This window comes from Macrobrachium nipponense, chromosome 13 (genome assembly GCF_015104395.2).
Source record: "Macrobrachium nipponense isolate FS-2020 chromosome 13, ASM1510439v2, whole genome shotgun sequence".
Classification (NCBI taxonomy): Eukaryota; Metazoa; Arthropoda; class Malacostraca; order Decapoda; family Palaemonidae; genus Macrobrachium; species Macrobrachium nipponense.
Window position 1 is genome coordinate 60,687,554 of NC_087206.1, and position 26,761 is coordinate 60,714,314.

Consider the following 26,761-nt stretch of genomic DNA (forward strand, 5'->3'; position numbering starts at 1 on the left):
GGTCACAAACTTAAACAGAATTCTGACCCTAAACCGAAATTACAAAGTATCTTTACAGTCCAAAAACATGTAAAAACTGAATATATTAATTTTGTTGCTTACTTAATTTATCTACAACTTTTTTCCTTGTGAAAGCATCAAGTTTAAATAAACCAAGACTTAAATTTAGAGAACATTTCTATTATTTGATTTGATAAAACAAGATTAAATGATATTCCTTTTAACTGTGTCATTACACGGGACTAAGGCTCTTGCTTGACTCCAGTTAATAGGATGGTCTAAATCTCTCATATGTCCAAATAATATGAGAGATTTAGACCATCCTATTAACTGGAGTCAAGCAAGAGCCTTAGTCCCATGTAATGACACAGTTTAAAAGGAATATCATTTAATCTTGTTTTATCAAATCAAATAATAGAAATGTTCTAAATTTAAAGTCTTTTTGGTTTATTTAAACTTGATGCTTTCATAAGGAAAAAAGTTGTAGATAAATATAAAGCAACAAAATTAATATATTCATGTTTTTACATGTTTTGGACTGTAAAGATACTTTGTAATTTCGGTTAGGGTCAGAATCTGTTTAAGTTTGTGACCGTTGTGATATCCGATAATCCTGGATTATCCCTTTTAATTTTTACCCTTTTGATAATTAACCATCTGGTATTCCTGATCTTGTTTGTACCTGAGGCCTTCCTCTCCAATTGTACTTTAGTAGCTCCTTGACGATGTCTGAATAAAGACGAAAGTGCTTGGATTTCTGACTATCATTTTCCGTGGTATTCGCTTATTTATGAAGTCATGTGCATCTACTGTGATTTTTAAGCATATATATATATAGATATGTATATATATATACAGGACCGAAAGTACTTGGCTATCTCGCTTTTCATTTTTTCCTTCGTGGCAAAAAAAACCTTATTTTAGATAGATATATATATATATATATATATATATTATATATATAGATAGATATATATTTATATATATATATAGATATAGATATATATATATATAATATATATATAAGTACTATATATATATTATAGTATATATATATATATATATATATATATATATAGATATATATATATATATCTATATATATATAGATTATATATATATATATATATATATATATAGATATATATAGATACATATATATATATATATATATATCAGTATATAATCTATATATATAATATATATATATATATATATATATATATATATATATATATATATATATATATATATATATTATATATAATATATATATATATATATATATATATATATATATCTATATATATATATCTATATATATATAATATATATATATATATATATACTATATATATATATATAGATATATATATATATATAAATATATATATATATTGTTACATTTTAAGCCTGGCCTAAGGGGCTCAAATACGTAAACGCACAAAAGAGGTAAGGAAAAATGCAGAATAAATTACTGGAACTTACCTTGCAAACAGGATTATAGTATTAATTACTCTAAAGAAAAAGGTCGCCAGAAAACTCAGCTAATTACTTTACATATATATATTTATAAGAGGCTGCTTAACAGCCTGGGAAAGTAAATGCAACTGGTCCATGTTCCATATCATCGTGATTCAGATATGAGAATATATATATATATATATATATATATATATATATATATATATATATATATATATATATATATATATATATATATATATATACAGGACCGAAAGTACTTGGCTATCTCGCTTTTTCATTTTTTCCTTCGTGGCAAAAAACCTTTATATATATATATATATATATATATATATATATATATATATATATATATATATATATATATATATATATATATATATATAGTATAGATAGATATATATATATATATATATATATATATATATATATATATATATATATATATATATATATATATACATAATATATCTATATTATATATATATATATATATATATATATATATATATATATATATATATATATATATATAGATATATAGATAGATATATATCTGTCTAGTAGTATATATATATATATCATATATAATATATATATATATATATATATATATATATATTATATAATATATATATATATATACTATATCTATAATCATATATATATATATATATATATATATATATATATATATATACTATATATATATATAATATATATATATATATATATATATATATATATATATATATATATATATATATATATATATAGTTACATTTAAGCCTGGCCTTAAGGGGCTCAAATACGTAAACGAAAAGAGGTAAGGGAAAAATGCAGAATAAATTACTGGAAACTTACCTTCAAAGGAGTTATAGTATTAATTTACTCTAGAGAAAAAGGTCGCCAGAAAACTCAGCTAATTACTTTACATATATATATTTACAAGAGGCTGCTTAACAACCTGGGAAAGTAAATGCAACTGGTCCACACGGGGACTAATATCTCTCACAAGGAGATGATAGTTGGCTTAGAATGAGGTTCCCGTAAAAGCTGGCTTTCAAAATCTTGCGGTAATGCAACACTTAACGGAGAAACAAAAACTTGGACAAGAACGGACTTCAGGGAATCTGGAAAAAGATCCCGAGATTAGACAATATAAATAAAAGGACTTCTGCACAAGTTTCGATTATTCAGTTTCTCTAACATGGGGAAAAGGAACTCTAGTGTTTAACTTAGGTATGCAACGAAGAGTTAGTCTTTAACAAGTCACAAGGGGAAGCACATGGCCCGATGAGGACAAAGGGCTTTTGATGTAAGAGGGATACAAGTGAGAATTGAAAATGAAATTAGCATGAGTCGTGTTGGAGAAAAAGGAGCTGGTTTGGAGTTTACACTTTCTAGACGTACCTTAATTACTTGAGGCTTGGACATGTGTTGTGCTCTGAAGATAGTACCACCAGCGTTTGGACAGAGGGCTGACGTCCCGTCAGAGGAGGAGAGTAGAGGTGCGTCCGCCTTGCCTTAGGAGTCGCTTGTCACTGAGGTAGATGCTGGGTCTCTTTGAATCACGGGGATTCCATACACCGCCTCGGGCACTGCCTGAAAGTGGTAAACAACAGCCAGCAAATTGGGAAGGAAAATAGGTCTTATTGTAGAGGTCCCTAAAATCCATCTCGAGGCCTAGCTACTCTCGTGACTTGCCTATCTTACCCTAAGCTTCCGTCAGACCGGAAATTCCTTTCCACCCTTCCTACCACGTGTTCTCTCCCAAAATCAGTTGCTTTAGGAGAAAACATGGCTACTCATTCATAAATACAATTAATCAAATACTGCTGGGAAGACGAGGCGGTCAATAAATGTAACAGCTCCCCCTGTTAAGAAGGCATTCACTCCCTTTCGGGCGTGAAGGCCTTGGCTTAAATAAGTTGATCGTCTCGACTACCCAGTTCTCCTGCTCTAACTGAAGTTTTTTGAGCAGCGATACAGCCAACTATAGTGGCCTACCTAACTTATAGTTGGAGATGCTAAGTGTACTAACTTATTGGATTAATGTAATCTAGCCTAAGTGAGAACTATGGGTCGTCTGGGACGACAGTCTACTCTACCCCTATGCAAGGTTACTTGAAAATTCTACTTGCTACTACCCTAATGCCGTGGTACTAAATCATTAGCCTAACCTACTTATTACAGTTAATTAGAGATGCAATCATTCCAGAGTGTGGTACGCACAGCAGTGATTTAGTGACTGAATTGTTAAATTACATGAGATGAGGTAATGATGCGTGAGGATGATGAGTGGTTAGTAGAGTACCAGGATGGAAATGTAATGAGGTAATTATATTTAAGTGAGGGTTAGTATTACCATTTCTAGAGGTTAGAGGGTTAGCTTTACTGGCAAAGATTAGGCTGGCTACCTTCTCTGGGTAGGTGCCAGGATCACTCTGCAAATGAATGTGACACTGTACTTCGGGCACAGGTGTCAAGGAGAGCATGTGGCTCTTTTGTAAGTGGGTTAATGACGTCCCTTCTTCTTCTTCTTATTCCTCCAGGACCTGGCTATACCAGTCCTAGGAGTAGACTGAGGAACCGACTCTGGGGTAAGGCCAGAAATGCCGTCAGGAGCAGAGGCAGTGGTAGCCTGGGGGATTGCAGGAGAACACCCTACTTCGGTATCTGCAGCAACCGTCGTAGAGGTGGAACCTACTGCAGGGGAGGCCCTCACTTCAGCTGCTGCGACAACTGTCATAAGGGGAAAACTCCAGGCTGACTCCTGGCCGGGCATTTCCTGGTCGTCCAGAGGAGGTGTAAAGGTAAGGTCTGCCGGAGGTTCATCCTCTGGCGACAGAGGTGAGGCCGAAGAAGAATCATGGACTTGGAATTGGCCATGGGCTGCGGTAAGCTCCATGCCTGTTGGAGGATCTCCTGTAGGAGGATCCTTGATTAGGTTAGGCGCCGGCGCTAGCTCAGGGCCAGGCGCAGAGGTGAAGTTCTGTGGTGGCTCTACGTCCAGGCTGGACGGAGCTTGGCACTGCCCAGTGCTGCCAAGTGGCACTGGCAGAGAGTTGAGGTCGACTGGACCTGTGACGGGTACCGGAGGTGCAATACCTCTCAGCGGGCCCTTGGTAATGGGAGACTTCAGGTCTTGTCCTAGGAGGTCGTAACCTCCTGGAAGGTAGCTTGCAACTGCAAGTGTACATACCTTGGTAAGGTGAGGTCATGCGACTCTCAATTGGACGGTGGGAAGGATTATCTTACTACGATTGATGCCTTCAATCGTGATCAGTTGCCGTCTATCGACAGTAGCCCCTCGGGGGGGATTGATCTTCCCGTATCAGGAGATTTGAGCGCGGAGTCGTCAAAGGCTCTGACGTGGCTTAGTGGATAATGACCTTGGAGGGGTGCGACAGTTATAGGGCCCTGAGCTGGGGGTCCTAGTAAAGAAGGATTGGTAACTGCCATTGCGATGGCGGGAATATTGTAATTCGCGAACCCTCCATAGTTGGCAGACATCTGACCCTTGCGGCCACAGTCTCAGCAGAACTGGTTCGAGAACTTCTTCTGTGGCACTGGACAATAAGGCCGAGATGGCACTACAGGTTGTGAATCTGTGGGGTCACCAAGGCTTGCAGTGTGCTCTGGCACAGGTGAAGCATCCTCTCTGGCAGTGATTTGATGTGGAGAGGTAGCTTGGCCCTGGAGTGGTGTGGGGGAGGGACATCCCCAGAGGAGGTCCCGTCCCAATAGGAAACCTACTCCATACCGTATTGTACTTACTACACCTAGGCGGTGAGGTTTGGTGAACCAAGGAGTGGTGACCTGCAGGACAACTGTGGGAACGGTCTTGGACTGCCCTTCGACCCAAGTCATGGCCCACCTGATGTGCTCGTCGACTGTGGCAGTGGCTGGCACTTGGTCCTGGTCTTTGAGACACAAATCAGAGCTGGTATCTACCGTAACTGGCAGAGTCACAGGTAGGGTAGAGCCATCCAGGGGTGCCACTGTGACTGAAGTGGTCCACACCCCTCTCAGGGTGAGACCTGGACTCGGGCATAACGGCCGAGGAGGTTGTGGCACTGATCAGGTGGACGTGCCTGGTTGAAGGCACATGCTTAGGGCACCAGGGATATCCGGGGGAGTAGTGCACTGTAGCCAACAGGCTCTGCAGGAGCCCCTCTGCTGGGCTTGGGTCTCCCGTAGGGCATCTGACTGGTCTTGAGAGGAGGCTGAGGCACCATTCGGTGGCGTAGGAGGGTTCTGAGGAGGTTTGTGGTTCGGGGCGCTCTTGAGGCAGCACTCTGCTGCGAGGTGACCCATTTTCTTGCAAACGTTGCAAATCCATAGGTGTCCTTGGTGGGTGTCCTTTGGCCGTGTGGATCCGGAGAGGTGACTGGGTGGCACTATGCGTCGGTGGGCGGTGCTGTAAGATGGGTTGAAGGTCTCCCAGTCGTCAGCCAGGCGACAAGCTACCGCAAGTGTCTTGGGTTGCTTGTCGTTAAGATGCACTGCGAGTGGTCCAGGTACACACTGGTAGAGGTCTTCCAGCATGATCCTGTTAAACAGGTCCTGGAACTCAGTGCACGACATGGCCTCGAGCCAGCGCTTTCCGGCTTGGATTTTATGGTAGGAGTAATCTCCCCAGGCCCAACCAACTTCCTTGGCCTGACCTCGGAAACGCTGCCTCCACCTCTCCGGGGTGATCTCATACGCCTTCGTAATGACCTGGCGAACTTCCACCAGGTCCCCTTGCTGACCCTGATCCAGTGAGCGGAGGGCAGTCTTAGCCTTGCCATCCAGGTGCTTGGCAAGCAGGGCGGCCCTCTCTATCTCAGTGGTAGGGTAGTTTTCGAATAGGGCTTCCACTTCTTCCAGCCATGCTCGGCTCATCCTCAGTCCACTTCGGGATAATAGCGTTAATGCTTGCAATAGACTGTGCGATACCGTAGGCGTGGGGATGGAGCTGGTTGCATGGGTAGGGCTTCGGCGTTCACCTGTCGTGCCTTCTCCATCTTGAGATCCTTCTCCTTGAGGGCTAGCTCATGCTTTCTCTCTTCTTCCCTTGCCTTCCTCTCTGCTTCTTTTTCCTTCCTCTCTTCTTCTCTGGCGGCTTTCTCTTGCAGGAGCAGATCGTCCATCCGCCCCTTCACCCACTGGGTGAGTTCCTGCCCAGTGTAACCGGCGTTCATGCCCAGAGCCATGAGTGTCTGGAGCCTCTCCGGCTCCATGGATATATGTGGTTGGGCAGCAGAAGACATTTCTCAAGGCTGCAGTGGAGGCTCGGATGAAAAAGTCTTAAAAGACTGGGTGCTCTGTGGCATTTGGGAAGTGTCCCGTAAGTGGGTGGCACTTCTGGAATGGCACCTTCTAATCAGGCGAGACAATCAAATGGAGTGTGCGGCGTACGTCACACTTAAGGGCGTGCCTTTAGGAGCACTGGTAGCGTGCTGGTGTGTCCCGTCGGACGACACTAAATGCGGTATACTCAAATATACTAAAGAGAAATGGCACTGTTCGTGGCAGAATGTAATGGTGGAGGAGAGAAAGTAAAAGGTGGGAGTACCCCAGCAGCCAGATGATGGACAGTGTCAAGAATTAGTGGCACTGTAAAATGATACGACCTGTGGTGCACTGGTTGTAGCCAGTCCTAGACTGGTAGGCTTCCTTGTCTGGAAGTAAGGAATTTGTGTGCAACACTGTGCAATCTGTGCTTGCGGTATACGCAAGTCTTTTGTGATAAAAGAAAATGAAAAGACCACTCGGGCAACGACAGGTAATGGTAATTTTAAAATGCTCAGTCCTTTGCTGAAGTACTCGATAAATGAAATAAATGCTTGCAAAACTGCAATGGACACAGGCGCGTACGTATCACACTCGGTGTAAATGAAAGACACAAGAGACTGAAGTAATGTTAATTCTGCATGCATATAAATAATTGACGTAGTACTCTTGGCTTCGTGAATAATAGTTTCTCTCTCTCTCTCTCTCTCTCTCTCTCTCTCTCTCTCTCTCTCTCTCTCTCTCTCTCTTTCTCTGAGAGGGTGAAAATGATATATGATGAACTCCCTTGTATGTAATTGAACAAATACTTTTAGTTTTAATATGACGCACTTGCGTTAAATGATTTACTTATGTTAACGTGTAATGAAAGAATTGCTTTGGATAAGGTTTATGAGATAACGCACTAGCGATGAACGATTTTTACGTTACTTTGAAACGATTTGCGTTTTAATATGAATTTAACAAAGACGCGTTTTACGTTAACAATTCTGGTAATTTACTCTACTTTTAAGATTTACGTTAACTTTACGTAAGGATACTAGGTCCTTGTGACAAGTGAAATGACGGTAAGGATTTTAAGATGAAAATGTTAGCAAAATATTTGTAAAGGAAAAGGTTACGTTCAGTACGAAAGAAAATGAAACTTTCGCTCAGCGAGCGGGTGAGCGATACGAGGTGAGACGTGCGGTGAGCGCTTAATGCGGTTACAAGACAGCTGATTTTCTGTAAACGCGAAGGCGATTTACACACATGAAATTCTAATCTCTTATTCAAGGCGAATTACGTTAATTTCTCTGGCAGAATGATAGATACTAGTACCGAGATTAATATTATTTATGTTAAAACTTCCAGACTTACGTTACTTTGCTTAAATCGTTGAGATAATTCTTAAAGGGATACAAACATGGCTGCGCTTTGTGAGACCGAAGGTTGGCTTGCAGGCCTGAGAGTGCGCATGCGTCCAGCTGACGAGAGTTGGCTGGCTAAGCAGTTACCAACACTTGGAATGAAAACTAAGTTAAAACAAATTCCCCTAACATATCACAGACAAAAGAATTGTACACTTCTTTTGCCGTAACTATTAGAAGAACACTCCTAACTAGCTAGGCTTTCTAACACAGCAATAAACCCTGGCAAAGCACTTCCTAATTTGAACTAGTACTTTCTGGCATCTATCTTACACGTGCTTGTGTCTCGTCAGGCGAGAATACAAAGTAACAGAGGATTCGCGGGGCAAATTGTTTGGTTGCCGCTAAAATTAAGCTCTGGCACTTTTGCCGTTACAATAATAATATTTCTACTTAGCACTCTTTTAAACACTTCTAATAGAAATACTTAAACGTGCCTTAAGCTAACATTGGTTATACAATAAATCATATATGAATTATATACCTTACCATGAGTCAGTGTGTGTCTTCCGCTGCAAGTGTGCTTTGATTTACGCTTTGTAAAATAATTTACTTTTTACGTTTTACAAGGGATAACGCGATTTACAAGCTTTTTAAGCAAGCTAGGTTCGAATCTCGGTGAGGTCTGCCATTGTTACGCTTTAAGCCTGGCCTTAAGGGGCTCAAATACGTAAACGAAAAGAGGTAAGGGAAAAATGCAGAATAAATTACTTGAACTTACCTTCAAAGAAGTTATAGTATTAATTTACTCTAGAGAAAAAGGTCGCCAGAAAACTCAGCTAATTACTTTACATATATTTATTTACAAAAGGCTGCTTAACAGCCTGGGAAAGTAAATGCAACTGGTCCACACGGGGACTAATATCTCTCACAAAGGAGATGATAGTTGGCTTAGAATTAGGTTCCCGTAAAAGCTGGCTTTCAAAATCTTGCGGTAATGCAACACTTGCGGAGCAAAAACTTGGACACGTGACTCAGGGAATCTGGAAAAGATCCCAGATTAGACAAGATAAAAAAAAGGACTTCTTGCACAAGTTTCGATTATTCAGTTTCTCTAACACTGGGGAAAAGGAACTCTAGTGTTTAACTGAGGTATGCACTGAAGAGTTAGTCTTTAACAAGTCACAAGGGGAAGCACATGGCCCGATGAGGACAAAGGGCTTTTGATGTAAGAGGGATACAAGTGAGAATTGAAAATGAAATTAGCATGAGTCGTGTTGGAGAAAAAGGAGCTGGTTTGGAGTTTACACTTTCTAGACGTACCTTAATTACTTGAGGCTTGGACATGTGTTGTGCTCTGAATATAGTCCCACCAGCGTTTGGACAGAGGGCTGACGTCCCGTCAGAGGAGGAGAGTAGAGGTGCGTCCGCCTTGCCTTAGGAGTCGCTTGTCACTGAGGTAGATGCTGGGTCTCTTTGAATCACGGGGATTCCATACACCGCCTCGGGCACTGCCTGAAAATGGTAAACAGCCAGCATATTGGGAAGGAAAATAGGTCTTATTGTAGAGGTCCCTAAAATCCATCTCGAGGCCTAGCTACTCTCGTGACTTGCCTATCTTACCCTAAGCTTCCGTCAGACCAGAAATTCCTTTCCACCCTTCCTAACACGTGTTCTCTCGCAAAATCAGTTGCTTTAGGAGAAAACATGGCTACTCATTCATACATACAATTAATCAAATACTGCTGGGAAGACGAGGCGGTCAATAAATGTAACAATATTATATATATATACATATATATAGATATATATATCTATATATATATATATATATATATATATATATATATATATATTATATATAGCTATATAGATATATATGATATATATGATATATATATTATATATATATATATATATTGTATATATATAATATATAATACTACATACATAGAGATATAATTATACATATATATATAGAATTATATAATATATATATATATATATATATATATATATATATATATATAATCATATATATATAATATATATATATATATATATACATATATATATATATATATATATATATATATATATATATATATATATATATATTGTTCAAGATTTTAAGCCAGAACAAGGGAAAGTTAAGGTTTCTTATAACAAGATTCATTCATGCTTGTCTCTATGCAAGTTGCCCCTTTGAACTGAAAGCCTCCATTCTCTAGAAAGTTATCTCTGCTCCCATTGGCTGTCTGGAATTTAGCCCCCACAGGGCGTGGGAAGCGTTTACAGGGAGAAGTCTTAAAAAGGCAGGGACCCAGCAGTTCGTCCTCAGATGAACATTTGACGTAGGAGAGCTCAGAACCTCCTCAGACTTTGCCTGATGACACCACTTCACCCCCTTCTGCTCCCCCCTGCCTCCTCTGGGGAAGTCCCAAGTATTTTTTTTACTTCCATAGTCCAGGATTTCCAGGTCTGTGAGAGTAAATTCCAGTTCAGCCAGGGAATTGTTTTACCTTTTGTCTGTATTTCATTTCCATTCTTCCAAGGCGACTTCCCCCCTCCTTTGTTTAGCTTCTCATTCCCCCAATCTTGGTTCAGTGCTGTGATTACTCCCCTTGTGATACTAATAAACATCCCCTAGTTAATTCAAGCAACGAAATAGTTCTCTCTGTGTATATTGCCAGTCATTTTCATTTTGCCTGAGCAGCCTGTAAACCTTGGATTGAAAGAAAGTAGTGTGTAACGCTCGCCCACTTGTGCCTCTGCCTTATGCTAGGATACCATCTCTTTACAGACAAATATCATGCCTGATTGTGAGAGAACTTGGGAACCCTTTGGAGTAAGCCTTGCATTCTCAATAACCCGTTTACGCAAAATTGTGAATGCCGTGTCTGGTTCCCCCTAGCCACGTGTTTCCGGTGGATCGACAATCAACCACCTTATTAGTTCCTGGACCTATATAAATTAATGTAAATAGTGCATTTAAAACTAGAGTCCAGCTTTTATGTAAATTCCTCCTTCCTCAGTAACATCAGCCTTCTACCATAGTTTTTTCTCTTTTCTTTGTTGTGATCTCTAGTTCCTCCATTCAAGGCCAATTTTTTTCAGTGTTAAATTACATTTTCCAGGAGTGAACAGGCAGTTCAGAACAAAATGGCGACCTAATGCTAGAATTGTGCTAAATTCCAGTCGTGTAGCGGTCATTAAAACTGGTATCAAGAAAGAAACGAATCTGAATTCCTTTAATATTTTTATAAGCAAGTGAAAGCAAGGTTTCCCAATTCTCCACAACAGAAAAAGGTAAATATTATTTTCTAGTTATTAGTGTAGAACTAGGTATTCTAGTTATGGGCATAAAATCTGACTGCCATTATAGCTATAGGAAATAGACCACGTGTATGCCGGTAGACTAGAGAGAAAGAAATTTTAACCTTAGCTTCTTTTATGTGCCATTGCATAAAGGATAGAGGTATTTAGAGAGTAAAATTCAATACGAAAATTAGTGCCATATTTCGTGAATTGCAAGTTAATCGCGAATCTCGCGTATTAAAGATATTTCGTTTTTTTATTTGTGAATCAACACGCTGGTCATTGTCCGAGCACTCGATTTCTCTCTCTCTCTCTCGCGCGGTCTCTTGCTGGATAGAATTTAAATCCCTGGCCACATGTCTAATTGAACTCTATCCATTGCCGTGTTTATTAACAAAAGAATAGATTGAGTCAATAAGAAAAAAAAGGAAAAAAAAGAAAACACAGTGTTAGCGTAAAATTCTTAACGTTAGGATAAGGAAAATCAAAGGTATACGTTTTTTTTCTGTGCAGAGAGTAATAATAAGGGCAAATACTTTTGCTTTACAAACAAGGGCATATGTTACCCTTAGCCTAACTTTCTCTACCGCGGCCTTGAAATTCTTGTTATTCATCCCTTCTGTCTAGCCAACTCTTGTGCAGACCTAATTCTCCGGGTTTTAAATGGGAATTGGAGGGTCTTAAGGTTTGTGAGAGCTAGGGTGGAAAAGGGTACATGTTAGTGGTTTGTGCGGAGGCGGTTATGCAGGGTGAGAGATCTTTATTCTGTTTCTTCCTCTTCCCTTTAACGTATATGAGCTAGCGGTTAAAATATGAATTCTGAGCATAGCTAGGTTGACAGGGTAAGATAGACCAGGGATTTGTGTTGGTAGAAAAAGGAAAAATAATTCTTAACACTTTCTCGTCCTCGTCCTCAAGACGATATAAAAAAAAGGGAGCCCCCATATACATTTCATACTATCAACTTCATGCGCCACGTTTTTCACGTTGAGTTTCCTTGAAATTTGTGACCAGATTCTTTCTTTTTATTTACAAAGCCATATTCGCATTGAGTTCCCGCATTTACGAGGTTCATTTGATACTTCACGACTTTTTCATGTTGAGTTTCTGTGAAGTTCATGACCAGATTCTCTCTTTTTTATTTACAAACCCGTACTCACATTGAGGTTCCACGTCTACGAAATTTATTGCCAAATCCATTATCGGCGTCAAGTTTCCGCCGAACTGTAAATTACAGAGATTTTACGATGTGAGTTTTCCACCGTGCTACGTGCCAGTAGTAACTGTATTTGCAGGGATTTTACGGTCATCTTGCCAAGTATCTGCATTGAGTATTCCGCATACCCCTGGCGACATTAGCAGTTTTGCAACTGCCTTCCATCCTATTATTCTCAGGCTAGACTACTAGTGTTTTACTGCTTAGGTGATGGCCAGTAACACAGCACTGGAGGAGAGCAGGGCCTTCACCAAAGCCAGAAGAGTCATGGGGCTGGAGGGCACAAAACTGATCAATTGAGTGAATGATAAAATGAAGGAAGCTGCAGAGAGAGCCTACCAGGCAGCCGAAAGGGAGAAGGAGAGAGAGGCACAAGAGAGAAGAGAAGCAGCTGAAAGAGAAGCACAAGAGAAAAGAGAAGCAGCTGAAAGAGCATTCCAAGCAGACGAAAAGGAGAAAGAAAGAGAAGCACTGGAGAGAAGAGAAGTTGCAGAAAGAGCCCATCAACTGGCTATGGCAGTCCAGAGTGCCACTCTGGCACCCCTGAGTGCCACGCCTCCTGCGCCACCTTCTTCACACTTCACACTCTCACCTCCACAGCGTGGGCCCCCTCATTAGGACTTGGGATGATAACGAACCCGACACCTGGCTCGATCATGTCGAGCAGGTGTTCGAGAACTTCAGTCCAACCCCTCAGGAAGTGGCCCTCCCCATTGGCAAGCATCTCGCTGGCAAAGGGCGGACTGCATTCGAGGCCCTTCCCTTGAATGAGCGACAAGACCTCGCCCTTGTCTGAGAGGCAATCTTTGGGGCTTACGAGTTAACCCCAGACCGGTGGAGGCAGAAATGGAGGACTATGCCCAAGGAGGCTAACCAAACCTGGACAGAGTGGGCAGCCAAGAAGACACTGGCACTCCATAGGTGGACAAAGGACTCCAACGCAACATCTATTGAGGAGGTCTTAAAACTCTTTCAGCTAGAGGACTTCCTGTCCTACGCTCCCCCTGATCTTGCCATCCACTTGGTGGACAAGGCCCCTAAGACTATTTTGGAGTGCCGTAAATAAGCAGATGCCTATGACACCTACCATCCATTGCAGAGTTCTTTAGAGAAGAAAATGTATGCCCTGCTCTCCCTCTTACCCCTGCTGCCACCTCTCGGCCTACCCAGTGCCCCAATGTTCCTCCACGGAATCCTGTGTGTGGGTGTTGCAATAAACCAGGTCACACCACGGAGCAGTGCCTCTTCCGAATGGACTACCCAATCATTCTAATAACAAGAACAACGGCCATTGGAACAGAAACAACAGGCCCAGGCCTGATTTTAACAAGAGTATGCTTTGCATTTTCAATAACCCGTTTGGGCAAAATTCTGAACGCCGTGTCTGGTTGCCCCAAGCCACATGTTTCTGATGGATTGACAATCAACCACCTTATTAGTACCTGGACCTATGTAAATTAATGTAAATATAGTGCATTTAAAACTAGAGTCCAGCTTTTATGTAAATTCCTCCTACCTCAGTAATATCGGCCTTCTGCCATAGTTTTTTCTCTTTTCTTTGTTGTGATCTCTCGTTCCTCCATTCAAGGCCAATTGTTTTCAGTGTTAAATCACATTTTTCAGGAGTGAATGAGCAGTTCAGAAATATATATATATATATATATATATATATATATATATTATATATATATATATATATATATATATATATGTATATATATATACATATATATATAGATATATATATATATATATGTATGTATATGTATATATTATATATATATATATATATATATATATATAATATATATATATATATATATATATATATATATATACATATATATATATATATATATATATATATATATATATATATATATATATATATATATATATATATATGTATGTATATATATATATATATATATATATATATATATATAATATATATAAATTTCAGTTGCATTGTTATAGACTAGGCACTTATTGGTCATACTATGAGGGACGTAAAATTTAATTGTTTTTCACAAGCACCTTTTTTCTGTGTGTAACTGTGTGTGTGTGTGGTTTTTTTTTTAAGTTATAGGGGAATGATTGCAATATAGACAAACTTTTATCGAAATTTGAGGGACTGTCACGTAGGATTTGATACGGTCAAAGCTAACAACTAAATAACCATCCCCATTTTTTTTAGCGATGCTAAAGAAATCATTTCTTAAGGAACAGAACTATTAGGTTCAGTTCGAATATTCGCTGTCTTCCTGTCTGCTAAAAGGATATCTACAAAATGTTATGGCTGACTGTTAATTAAATTTTGTAGAGGGTTGAGGTGTGGTCAAAAGATAATTGGATTACGTCTTTTTCTTCTTCCTTCTTGTTGTTGTTGTTATTTTTTTTTTTTTTTTTTTGTCACAGTCCTCCAATTCGACTGGGTGGTATTTACAGTGTGGGGTTCCGGATTGCATCCTGCCTCCTTGGGAGTCCACTTTTCTTACTATCTGCGAAGTTTCTAGGATCACACTCTTCTGCATGAGTCCTGGAGCTACTTCAGGTTAAATTTCCACTGGCATATCCCATATCCTTCTTATTTCTATTTTCAGGTCTTGATACTGTAGTACCCAGGGAGGTGAAGGAGACGTCAGTTCTTCAGACAGGAACTTTATTAATTAAAACATACACGGGAGCAATACCAAAGCTCGAGTCTCAAAGACACCAAGGTTACTAGGGAACAAGCAATAAGGATTGTTATCTCAAGACACTAAGGCTACGAGGGAACAAGCAATAAGGATTGTTATTTGTTATTCCCCCGCCGTCCTTTTTTGTTTTACTTCGTTAAACAAACAGATCTATACAGAAGTTGCTGATTATAATAAAATGGATAAAATATAGCATCAAATATAAAATCGTTATCAAGCTAAAACTAAACGTACATTGTAATATGCATACAAACAATAGCATTTCATAATAAAAGAACTATAATAGTCTACCTCGCATACAACATTCCATTGCATAAATATCTAAGAATTGCAAAATAAATTACACATATATTTAAAACCTGTTTCCATTCTCTTTAAAATTTAACATTTTTCAAGCCATGAACTCCATCGTTGTTTTTAAAATGAACAAGATTGTCTTCATTTAAAGCCATTCCAAGTCTTCCCCATAACTAAGACATCCACCATGTCATCACTCTCTTTATTTTCCTTTGTTAATATGTCTGCTATCATGTCTTTAGTATTCAGCCAACTATATGATTCTACTTCTTTATGAATTAGTTTCTCCTTCAAGTTTGCCATTGCGTTTCTTAACCATTTTCTTTCTACCTGTTTTGATGAGGATATACTTTCCAGCGTTGGTCTGCTGTCCGTGAACAGTTTTACTGGGATTTTTCCTCCTTTTTTCTCCAAACATAAGTTGTTCAATACTTTTTTAGCTAAATAAACACAGTCAATCTACTAATTTAGTTAAGTTCCTCGTTTCGGCGTCTTTGGCAGAAGGCAAACTTGTTTGATGGCTTTTGTTCTCCAATATATAGGAGCTACTATATCAGTTTTCTTGCTTCCCGTTAAAATCAAGTTACCCCAATTGACTTTGAGTCACATCTGTAACTCGCATCGCCGAGGCCGTAAATTTCAGGTCTTCTTTCTTCCCTATTTTGCCGAACTTTATTTTGCTTTCTCTTGATTTAATTTTCTTAACTATTTTGTTTACTCTCTTTAGATCACCGACCGTAGCATTTTAATTTATTTTCAAGAGACATGTTCAATCCAACAATAGCCAAGTCGGGTTGGACATTTTCCGCCAACCACTGGATTTTTCCTGCATACCTCCTGAAAACTTTATATTCGGTTTTTGTTAGAGGTTCGTCATTTCCAATTTTCCTTATTTCTTTGATTTCCTCAATAGATTGGGCATAATCCTCCATGCTTACTTCTATTCCTTCTCTTGTTTTAACTATATCAATCCCTGTAAATCTGAATTCGGACGACTCCACCTTGGAAATCGTAAAATTTTTCATTAAAAGATCCTTGATCATATCCACAATTCTCTCTTTCCTGAAATCGAAAAAATCATCAACATGACACAAAATCATACCAAGTAATGATCCGCCGTCATGGAGGTAGTAGAAAGCGTTACCTCCATGCAGTGGTTTCATTCCTCTTGGTTTAAAAATCTTGTCTACTTTAAGGCAAAATTTCCTACCTGCGTCTTCAAGCCCATAGATTGGCTTTTTCAGTTTCCAAATGGTTCCTTTCTTTTTTACATCTTTGGGTTCAACAAACACATCACGCTCCAGCTTTTCGGCCTGTAAGAAAGCTGCTGAAATGTCGACGCTCTCCAGTTCAAATCCTTCATTAGCCGATACTGCGATGAAAGTCTTGAAAGACTCTCTCAAGGCGGTTGGGGAATCTGATTTTGGTCTCCGTTTCCTGGAATCCTCTAGCAACTAACCTTGCTTTTATTTGGTCTTCTGCCCATCTTGTCTCTCTTTTTCAGTTATGACCCACCTTGAACCAATTTTCTCCTGTCCTGTATCTTTTACTTCTTCAAGTGCTTCATAATGCTAAAAATTTTCAAGTTCTTTTTTTTTAGCGTTTATAACTTCAGGCTCATGATGACGACTCTTTGGAACTTCTACTACATATGTGGTTATTTCCTCTACTAAGCACTCATTTGACATTTTCATCCAGTAAGTACCAATGTTATCTAGTTCGACATTTTCCTTAGTCTCTCTTACTTCTTCTTTTTCATTAATCAGATATTTCCAGTCCCTTATTTCATTTTCGAAGTCAACTTCAATAGTTTTACCTCCCTCTAGTTTTATGAAGCACACGAATTTGCGCTTTGAGTTAGGTTTGTTCACTTCAGTCACTTTTCCCTTGTATTCCTCTCCATTCTTGAAGGTCATAGTTATAATTTTACTTTTCTCCGGTCTTTTTTCAGATGGAAGATGATCTTTCACGGTCATTTTGTCACAATTCTCTTCTACCAAATCAGATTTACTAACAACTGTCGCTTCTTCTCTGAAGTCACTGCTATATCAGTTTACCCTCCAAAGAGATAGCAAGGCAACAAATCCTTATCAACTGGCCAGAACAAAGACTTGGCAAAAAAAAATTACCCATAGCCCCCAATCCCACAGAATTCCAGGATTCTTGCTTCCATCAGCAAAACGTTTATGCCTTTGAGGTAACATGAAGCGAAAGTTCATCAATTTTAGACAGATTTAAAAAGCAAAATGCGTGGCTGCCGCCCTTAACAGATAACAAAACCCGAGTAGCAAGTTGTAGAGCTAAATTAGGCATGCTGACGCACTAATCTTGTCATGCTACAATTCTCCGTAAGTTACATTACCAGATACTAACAGGAAGCCAAGTATTGTCCATAAAGATTCCTGTGTTTAGAGATGGGGATCAAGTTGCCTTGTACAAGTGATTTTCAGGTCAGGTTTTTATCATCATATCTTGATCGTTGTTTCAACATGGCTGAAAGACACTTGAAGCTCAAAAAGAAACAGCATTTTGGTTCATTTAATTTTTGTCCATGAAAGGTTGGTTTTAATGAATTCTGTTCTTAGGTTTTAATAACACATATTCACTCACGTTCTTTCTTTGTCGTCATTTTATTCTTTAGATAGATTAGTATGCCTACTACTGCAACTTCTGCAGGACATAATTATAACAAATGAAAAAAGACTGTAAATTAAGGAGAAGGACCCTCAGAGCCAGTCACAAAACATTTAGATGGTTAATTCATTAGTTTTCAAGATCAAAGCCTAAATCATAAAATCAAGAAAAACTTACACTTTGCACAAAAAAATCTTAAATGTCAATTACTTCAGAAATAGATCAGTATAAAAATGCTTATGACGGAGTCTTAAATACTCTAAGAAAATAATAAACAAATAATAATTCGAGTTGACTGTAGTGAGCTTTTACTTTTAACTCTAGGTCACCTGGGATTATAGATAAGTCTTGATAAGACCTTTCAAATGAAATACAAGACAGAATTTAAAAATCACATTATTCTATTCACAAAATATTTAAATGCCAAGTTAGCTGACCTTAGAAACAGTGTGAATAATCCATCACAGGTCAGGATATCAGTCCAGTTTCCAGAAACTCATCAAACATTGACAGAAAACGAGGTCTGAACAAAGAATTCGTGTTCAGATTATTCAAAGTATGCTCTCTAGCTTCTCTCATGACGGTTCCTAAGTCTTTGTCAGCGAAATTTGGAATTTTTTCGGGTTCCATTAACACAGCTGGTAAGATCATCAAACCAAACATCAGACCGGCTTTATTTTTGTCTCGGAATTCCTGCAAGAGTTCCTCTTTGGAAGTAAAACAACATTGGGCAAAATTTAGCCCCCATTACTTATTTTTGAGACTTTTGGGATACGATGGAGGTAATGTAAAACGGACATGAAGTCATCAATATTTGGTCTTCGGATGTCTCCCGTCACACTGGTATACAAAAAATAATTCAGGTCAGATGCCAAGGACGCCTTGCGACACAGCTGAAGATCAAGTAACATAACATCTATGGGGCGACCTTCGTCGTTGTATCTGAAAAGAGTCAAAACTAGTTTTACTAAACGTTTATTTCTGCATTTGTTTGGGAAAAACACCAAACAAGTTTTAATGCAGAACACATACATTTAGGGAAAGCATTACATTTGTTACTTATGGAAATGATAACTGGCAGACATAACACAGAACCTCAGAAAATATAACTATAGTCTTTCACTCGATTAGCAGTTTAAGGAGAAATCCCACCTCGTCCAAGAGAGACTCTTAACACCTACATGCCACCACCCCCAACATTTATTTTGTAGAAATCAGTCACTTTTGGGTAATTACTTTCTTTCCCTCTAATGCCAAGATTTGGAATTCTCTTCCTCCTTCCGCCGTTTACTGTGACTTTTACAACCTTCCCTCCCTTAAAGGTGTTTCTGTCCCTTTCCCTGGGATTAAACGCCACTTTCTTTTTTCCTTTCTTCCATATTTTTCTTCTTTTTTCCTTCTGACCTTGGATAGATAAGGCATTAAGAGGTCCTACCCTTTGTTTCAAATTATAGAAAGTACAATACATGTGAGCACTAGAAATTATTATAATCCCCCCCCCCCCCCCCCCCTCTCCGGACACATTTCAAGGTACAGAAAGAAGACAACTTACCTGACCTGGTCAGTTGTTTGGGAGCTGTATTACACTATTTTAAACACGGTCCGACTTACCTAAATAAGATGTTGTTGTTCCAACAGTCTCCATGGCATATGCTGTTGAATCTTGTACTTTGGATTTGAACAGAAATAATATCTGCTACTTCAGGTTTCAAGGACCTCAGCCAGTCAATGGCAGTTTCATATCCACCAATTTTTTCCAGCATCTTTACTCCAGTATCGATATCATTTTCGAATACTGGTAAAAATACCTTTTTGGCACTGGGAGTGAAGGTTAGCCAGTCTTTTACAAGAAATTCGTATTTTTTTGCGACAGTCGCCTCTTCCTGAAAATTCCTCATCCAGAGGTAAGATGCGCTGTGCAATCTGGCAAGTTCTGCCATGACAAGGGCAACATGATCTTGGTCCATGCCTTTCTTCCTATCAAACATTTTAAAGCCCTTTGTCCTTAGATCTTCAAAATATATGTGCTCTTTCCCATCTTCCAGGGAAACATAAAGACACCTAGGGAGGTGAAGTTGTTCTTGGCCTGCCAAAGTTATTGCTTTATTTAATGCTGGTAAAACTTCTTGATAAAACTTCCCTTCTTTAGAAAAAAAGATCTTTGTTAAATCTGAAAAGCCGTCTATATTCTTCTGGGCAGTGAGTTTGACAATATAGCTAACCTCAAATTCTTCTTTACTATACATCGAGTATTTAACTGCCACACTTGTAACCATACCGACATAATTATCTCCAGGTTTGGTAAAGTCGACAACCTTCCAAGATTTTAAGGAAGCATCGCCTCCCTTGTCTGCTTTAAGAGCTTCCCTAACATATTCCTCGGTAATCAGGCTTTGAGGTCCAGTGGTCTTCTCCTCAGTAGCTGCCACTGAAAAGGGTTAAAAAGCACCATTAATAATGAAGCACATTTTTACATGTGAGTATATCCTTTCATTCCCATCATATTTCCGTTCATTGTGTGTCATTTTTTATGGTGAATTATAATTCCAAAGGACACATTTCCCGACATCATGGACCATTCCCTAAAAAATGTTCTGACGAACAAACTCCTGTTGCGATGTTCGCGTAATTGATACTTGCTGATCTATCACTTTTTGCGAGCACGCCCTTATTCATGTCGTCCCTTGTACATGTGACTGTTTCAGTCCTTGATATCAAAACCTCTTTTTCCCAGCTGCCACTGTTAACGTATTCAAAGCTTTACCTATCTCACTCTCTCAATGTACCTGATTTCACATCTCTTCTCTCGGACCATCTCAGCCCTGGGCCACTTAAGTGTATGAATATCCTTTCCCAAGGCCTATGCTCGCTCAAAAACTAAAATTATAAAGCTCTTAGTATACCACCTACTATTAATTAATATATTTGCTTAATTCAATTTTAGGAAGATTTTGCAAACTAAATGAACATGTCATGTACGTGAAGGCAGATGCAGGTATGAGAAAAATTAAATGAATAGTACTATACCTCATCATGCAAAGGTATGCATTAACTAAAACTGTATCTGGTTGCTGAGAGAGAGAGAGAGAGAGAGAGAGAGAGAGAGAGAGAGAGAGAATAGGATTATGTTGACGATCAACAGCAAAATAGTGTCATCGAGTTTTTTTTACTATTTTGCTATAACTTTTGCAACAGACTTATAATGAATTATGGCTGCTTATAACCATTCTTCAGTTTAGCACCAGATCAGAAAAGCACGGATCAAAGGTCTGAATGCTTTAAGGAATTCATGGTAGACAAAATATTAAGGACCCATTAGGTAATAAGACTAGTTCAACAGAGATAGAGCAGAAAATGAATAATGAACCTTCTTAATTGCTTAATGTTTATTTTTTTCAGTTTATTGCTGCTATCTTACGATAATAACTGATAAACCTAAAAACTGCAAGTCATTGTGGGATGTCACTTCAAGGTTTATCACTAAAGTCACTATTATTCCTGGAGGTCGTTAGGTTTAAAATAACATATTTATAGAATGTCTAAAGAATATTACACGCACGCACATAAAGTACTTACACACACAAATGTGTGTGTATGTGTGCGTAATTCTGGTTTGTGCAATCTAAAAATTTTATATTTTCTTGAAATGGACAATAGGAAAAACAAATAATTATTAGCGGCACACTGCAATGCGGCCAATGCAGATCAGCCTCTCTTTTCGTTGGAAACTGAGAGGTGTCAGAGAGGCAATATTCGTATGTTGCCAAAATGTTTTTGGAAGGAACCGGATTGGGTTTATGAATCAGGCAGATGTTGATAGTCGATTTATTCACCTCTCTTGAGCAAGTCGACTGTCTACCTCTGTAACTATTACAAAAGGCACAGGTTCAAATCCTGGCCGGGCAGATGCATGTATATATTATAATTCATTTGGATGGAGGTTATTTTTAAATGACTATTTGTGGTTTAATGTATATATCTGTCCATAAAATTAAATGTATAAATGATATATACGTATATATATAAATGACGGGTTTTGTTTTGAGGATTGAATACTGATTTCTGATTCTTGTATGAGGGAAATGTTAAGTAAGATACGCACGGAATGTGGTCTATCTAGCTCACAAGATTAGTGGAATTCGTATAAACTTGAAAAAGCTGAACTTCAGCGTTTAAAATATGCTAAGTCTACTGAATATTTATGTGAGAGGGGCCTGCTGGGAAGCAGTATCTGGAAGGTTGCTGTGGAATTTATCTCTATAATAAGTGACGTATCCCTTATGAGTGGGTCTATATGAGATGTTGATTAAAACATATATATTAACATGATAATTGAATCAGGACCCACTATAAAAAAATTTTGGGTGTTGCAGAGAGATGAGTGGACCGCATGATCACCCGGGTGCTGTTAACTATAAATATAGAATTAGAAAGCTGCTTCTCGGTAAGACCGTTGCACTAATCAGCGATAAAACAAACGTAAATAAAAAGAATGAAAATAACGATTGCTTATCAGCTGAGTTTGTGCCGATGAAATGCATCAAGCAAAGCCAAATCCTATAACGAGCGTAAACTTGCGTTAGAAATTTGCATAAACAGCAACATAAAATATAGACTTGGATCTATAATTTGAGAATAACAATACAGACAACATTCCGGAGGATATGGCCAGTTCATCAAAATAATTCGAAGTCAATATCTGATGTAATTGAAGAAGAATCTTTGCGATATATATATACGTAGGTGGCTACATTGTTAAAAAAAAAAATCCAGTGCCGTATCCTCATTTAGGTCAAAAGATGACTGACACTCAAAGGGACTAAAGGTTCTGAATCAATAAAATTAACAAGAGTCAATTCCATATGACTTCTGAAACTTTTTTACAACTAAGCCTTACGAGAGATGTATCCAAATCCATTCACGTATAAGAATGCTTGCCTGTGAAATGACAGCCACTGGTGTTCGATCTTCCCAGTGAAGTAATATAACTGTTTGCTGAAATTTTTGTCTTTCAGTATGAGATAAATAAACAAGAAAACCGAGATAAAAAAAAAACAAGTAAATCGTGCAATAAAATAATAAAAAATGAGACAATTAAAGAGTTTTTTTTTTGTTTTCTTTACATAATTCATGAAATGTTTCTATTGAATAAATTTTATTGTGTTTTTAAGGAATTTGATGTTTAACAACCCTTATTTGTGAAAAAAATAAGAAACATAAAAAGAAACTGGCAACTAACATGGGAAATATGGCAACACTCATTCTTTCGCGTGAGGTCATGCGCAGGGCGCTCTTATTTTGGTAAACAACTCGGCAGACCTAGACCGTGGGCAGCTGGGCTACAGTTCTGTCAGTCGGAAAACAGACTGTAGTTAGACTGGACTAAAAATGCATTCAATACACTTACACATACACACACACACACACACACACACACACATATATATATATATATATATATATATATATATATATATATATATATATATGTGTGTGTGTGTGTGTGTGTGTGTGTGTGTGTGTGTGTGTGTGTGTGTCTTAAAATAACTGATAATTGTATGAAGGCATAAGTTTCAGGTATCTGGTGGATTTGAACCGAAATCCGCAATGCTCAGAGTTTCAGACACTCGGTATAATCTCTCACTGGGTAGTCAGTACCACGAATGTTTCGCATCAGCTTTTCAAGCATGCTTTCCCCCTAGTTGTCATATAAAGCATCGTATATGCTTATCTAATGGCCAATTGCATTAGCGCTCATGTCCTGTGAACAAGTTGTATTACAATGTTACCTTTTCAGTTTTAAGTAAGTGCGTTGAGGAAGAGATTGTCAGCCCCAATCCCTAAATCACTGATATTGTTTATTGGGCTTTAGCGCTTCACACATTTGAAAGGTCACCCACCCAATTATTGATAGTTACCCATCCACAACCGAGCGTTCCTTAATTTCGCTGATCAAGCGATCATCAGCATAACGCGCGAGATTGTAAAATTTTATATAACCTATCACTGAGACTCCTTCTGTCGATTAATATTTGAAGAGATAAAAGAAGAAAAAAAGGCAGAGAGAAGGGGCAACTGATCAAATCACAATTTTGAAAGCGATAGTTTCACTAAAGAGCAACAATCATTTTACGGGGCCTTCGAGTCACCATTGAAATAGACTTTCTAACCAATATTATAGTATTAGAAACAAAAACAAAGATAATATAAAGCAGTATAAAAGCGTATGAGAAAGCAAACATTCTTACTTGACACCTGTCTATAGACGTACTAGTATTCGGAGACGACTGTTCTTTCGCTCAATAGAAAGGACGACACCCACATGCACCTTCGCCAATGCGCCGGACGAAACTGACGCAATTGCGCAACAAACAATTTCAGAAGGTAACCCACCATGTACCCATCTGAAGCGTTATCATGCCAGTAAGTATAACACTACACGTTTTGGCCGTGCAGCTGCATATATATATCTATATATATATATATATATATATATATATATATATATATATATATATATATATATAATAGAGAGAGAGAGAGAGGAGAAGAGAGATAGAGAGAGCGAGAGAGAGAGAGAGAGAGAGAGAGAGAGAGAGAGAGAGAGATATATATATATGTATGTATATCCAATGCTTCCTTTCAATGAGTGTTAGTTGGGTTGACGTAATCATTATTGAAACTGTCTATTAATCCACCCATATATCATATAAGGCTCATGTCTTTATATTATGTTTTATGCATATATATTCCTCTGGAGTGTGGTCATTATTTGGAGAGGTCACCCCCAATAAAAGACTGGCTCGTTGGCCCAAAAGCTCGATGAACATCCATTATTGTGAACTGAGGCTAGCAATTTCACCTCGCTGAATCCCTAAAGAATAAATCCTGCAACAATATCTGTTACTTTATATGCCTACACAAATCGCCCATCAACAGCGGCCAACCCTCTGCACACGCACGCACACACACACACACCAACGATCACCTCTCTTTATAATCGCCCCTTCAGGCTATCAAGACTCTTCCAGTGAAAATAACCTTTTCGACGTCATCTGGCCAATACTTTGATCATACGGTCATCTGCAGCAGAAGCAAGATTCTGTTACATTTGTACATTGATGTAACAAAATAGAATTCCTCCTCAGACAACACCAATAACTTTATATCAGTGAAGCAGAGAAATAATTTGTAAAAGTTTTTATTGACAACTTTGATTGGAGAGAGAAGTAGAATCCGAATAGGACAATTTCATTTTGGTGAAAAATTTTTCAACTCAACAAAGCTAGAAATTCAACAGAAGCTAACCTAAAAATGTAACTTTTCTCTACACGTATAATTGGTGTAATTAACTATGTTAGCCAGTTTTGTAACGAGGACAATTCAGATCCGCATAACTATGTACTGTAATAGCCAGTACTTATCAATCTAATCAGATAATTTCAAGGCTCTGGCTTAGTAGCAGGTTTATTTTAAGTCAATACTCTTCCTTTACTTGAAGCAGAGGGCGAAGAAGATAATTATGAAAGATTACGGACCAAATTGATAACGAAAAACAATAAAAAAAAATTATATCATAGATATGATGAATGATGTAACTACCAGTTCATGAAGCTAACGTCATATTAAAAGAGAAAACAGGTTCTGTGATCATAATTTGGACCAATGGCCCTTGAACGGAAACTTTAGAAGTAAATGTAAATGATAAATGAATAATACATTTCTGAAACTCACAAGAATCAAGTCATGTACAAAAGCAGGAAAGATCTTTGCCAATGTCTAATGAACTGACAAAAGCTTATGCTGCAGAATGAATTCAAGAATAATATTTCCAAAGGGCAGGAAACTTAAGGTTGGTATCTTGCCTATGCCTAGCTAATGCCTTTATCCACCCAAAGCCCAGAGAAAATACAAAAGGAATAGAAAATGCTTCATTATATTGTTTATGCAATGGGCGTGAAAGCTATATTCCTCTATACATTTCTTTGTCGCACAATGATGCCTAACCACATCATCCAAAAGCTTTATCAGTAGGTTTCCGTGATAGCTATTTTAACTGTAGTCTGAAACTCGAGCTCAAACAGTAAAGCCTTCTTTACTCTACTTAAATTATCCCGACTCACGTCCAGCTTTTATCCCCTGATGACAAGTTCAGTTTCAATAGCCATGACAATAATTCTTTGAACAAAACAAAATTCCGCAGCGTTTAAACTGTCTTATTTGTTTTTGTAAATAACTGTTCTGAATTTGAAAATAGCAATAATACTTACTAGAAAATTCTAGTATCTGTAAACATAGTTACATGCTTTCTTTTCTTTCACTATCTCTCCATGAAAAGGTGGTAGAGAGAACACCTAGCGAAGCAAAAGCACACTAGTGCGAGTGGCACGTACTCGCAAGTGCAACACATAGTGCGTGGCTTCTTATTTCGTTTTACTTGTAGATATCATTTGAAAAATGCAATAGTTTGATGGTATTATGAC

The 26,761-nt window shown here is 38.2% G+C and overlaps 1 protein-coding gene across 1 annotated transcript in view; it reads right to left on the reverse strand.

Annotated features, from left to right (window-relative positions):
* The window catches only part of LOC135225347 (uncharacterized), a 65,580-nt gene extending 40,902 nt beyond the window's left edge, over positions 1-24,678 (reverse strand). Inside the window, exons 1-8 of the mRNA XM_064264680.1 lie at positions 24,527-24,678; positions 19,890-20,706; positions 19,030-19,220; positions 17,390-17,637; positions 17,160-17,215; positions 16,479-16,706; positions 6,197-6,385; positions 5,583-6,040 (exon numbers count right to left, since the gene is read on the reverse strand). Coding sequence (XP_064120750.1) covers positions 5,583-6,040; positions 6,197-6,385; positions 16,479-16,706; positions 17,160-17,215; positions 17,390-17,637; positions 19,030-19,220; positions 19,890-20,706; position 24,527 — 2,188 coding nt within the window. The 5' untranslated portion in view covers positions 24,528-24,678. The remainder of the gene's footprint in view (positions 1-5,582; positions 6,041-6,196; positions 6,386-16,478; positions 16,707-17,159; positions 17,216-17,389; positions 17,638-19,029; positions 19,221-19,889; positions 20,707-24,526) is intronic.
* Between the last annotated feature and the right edge of the window lie 2,083 nt (positions 24,679-26,761).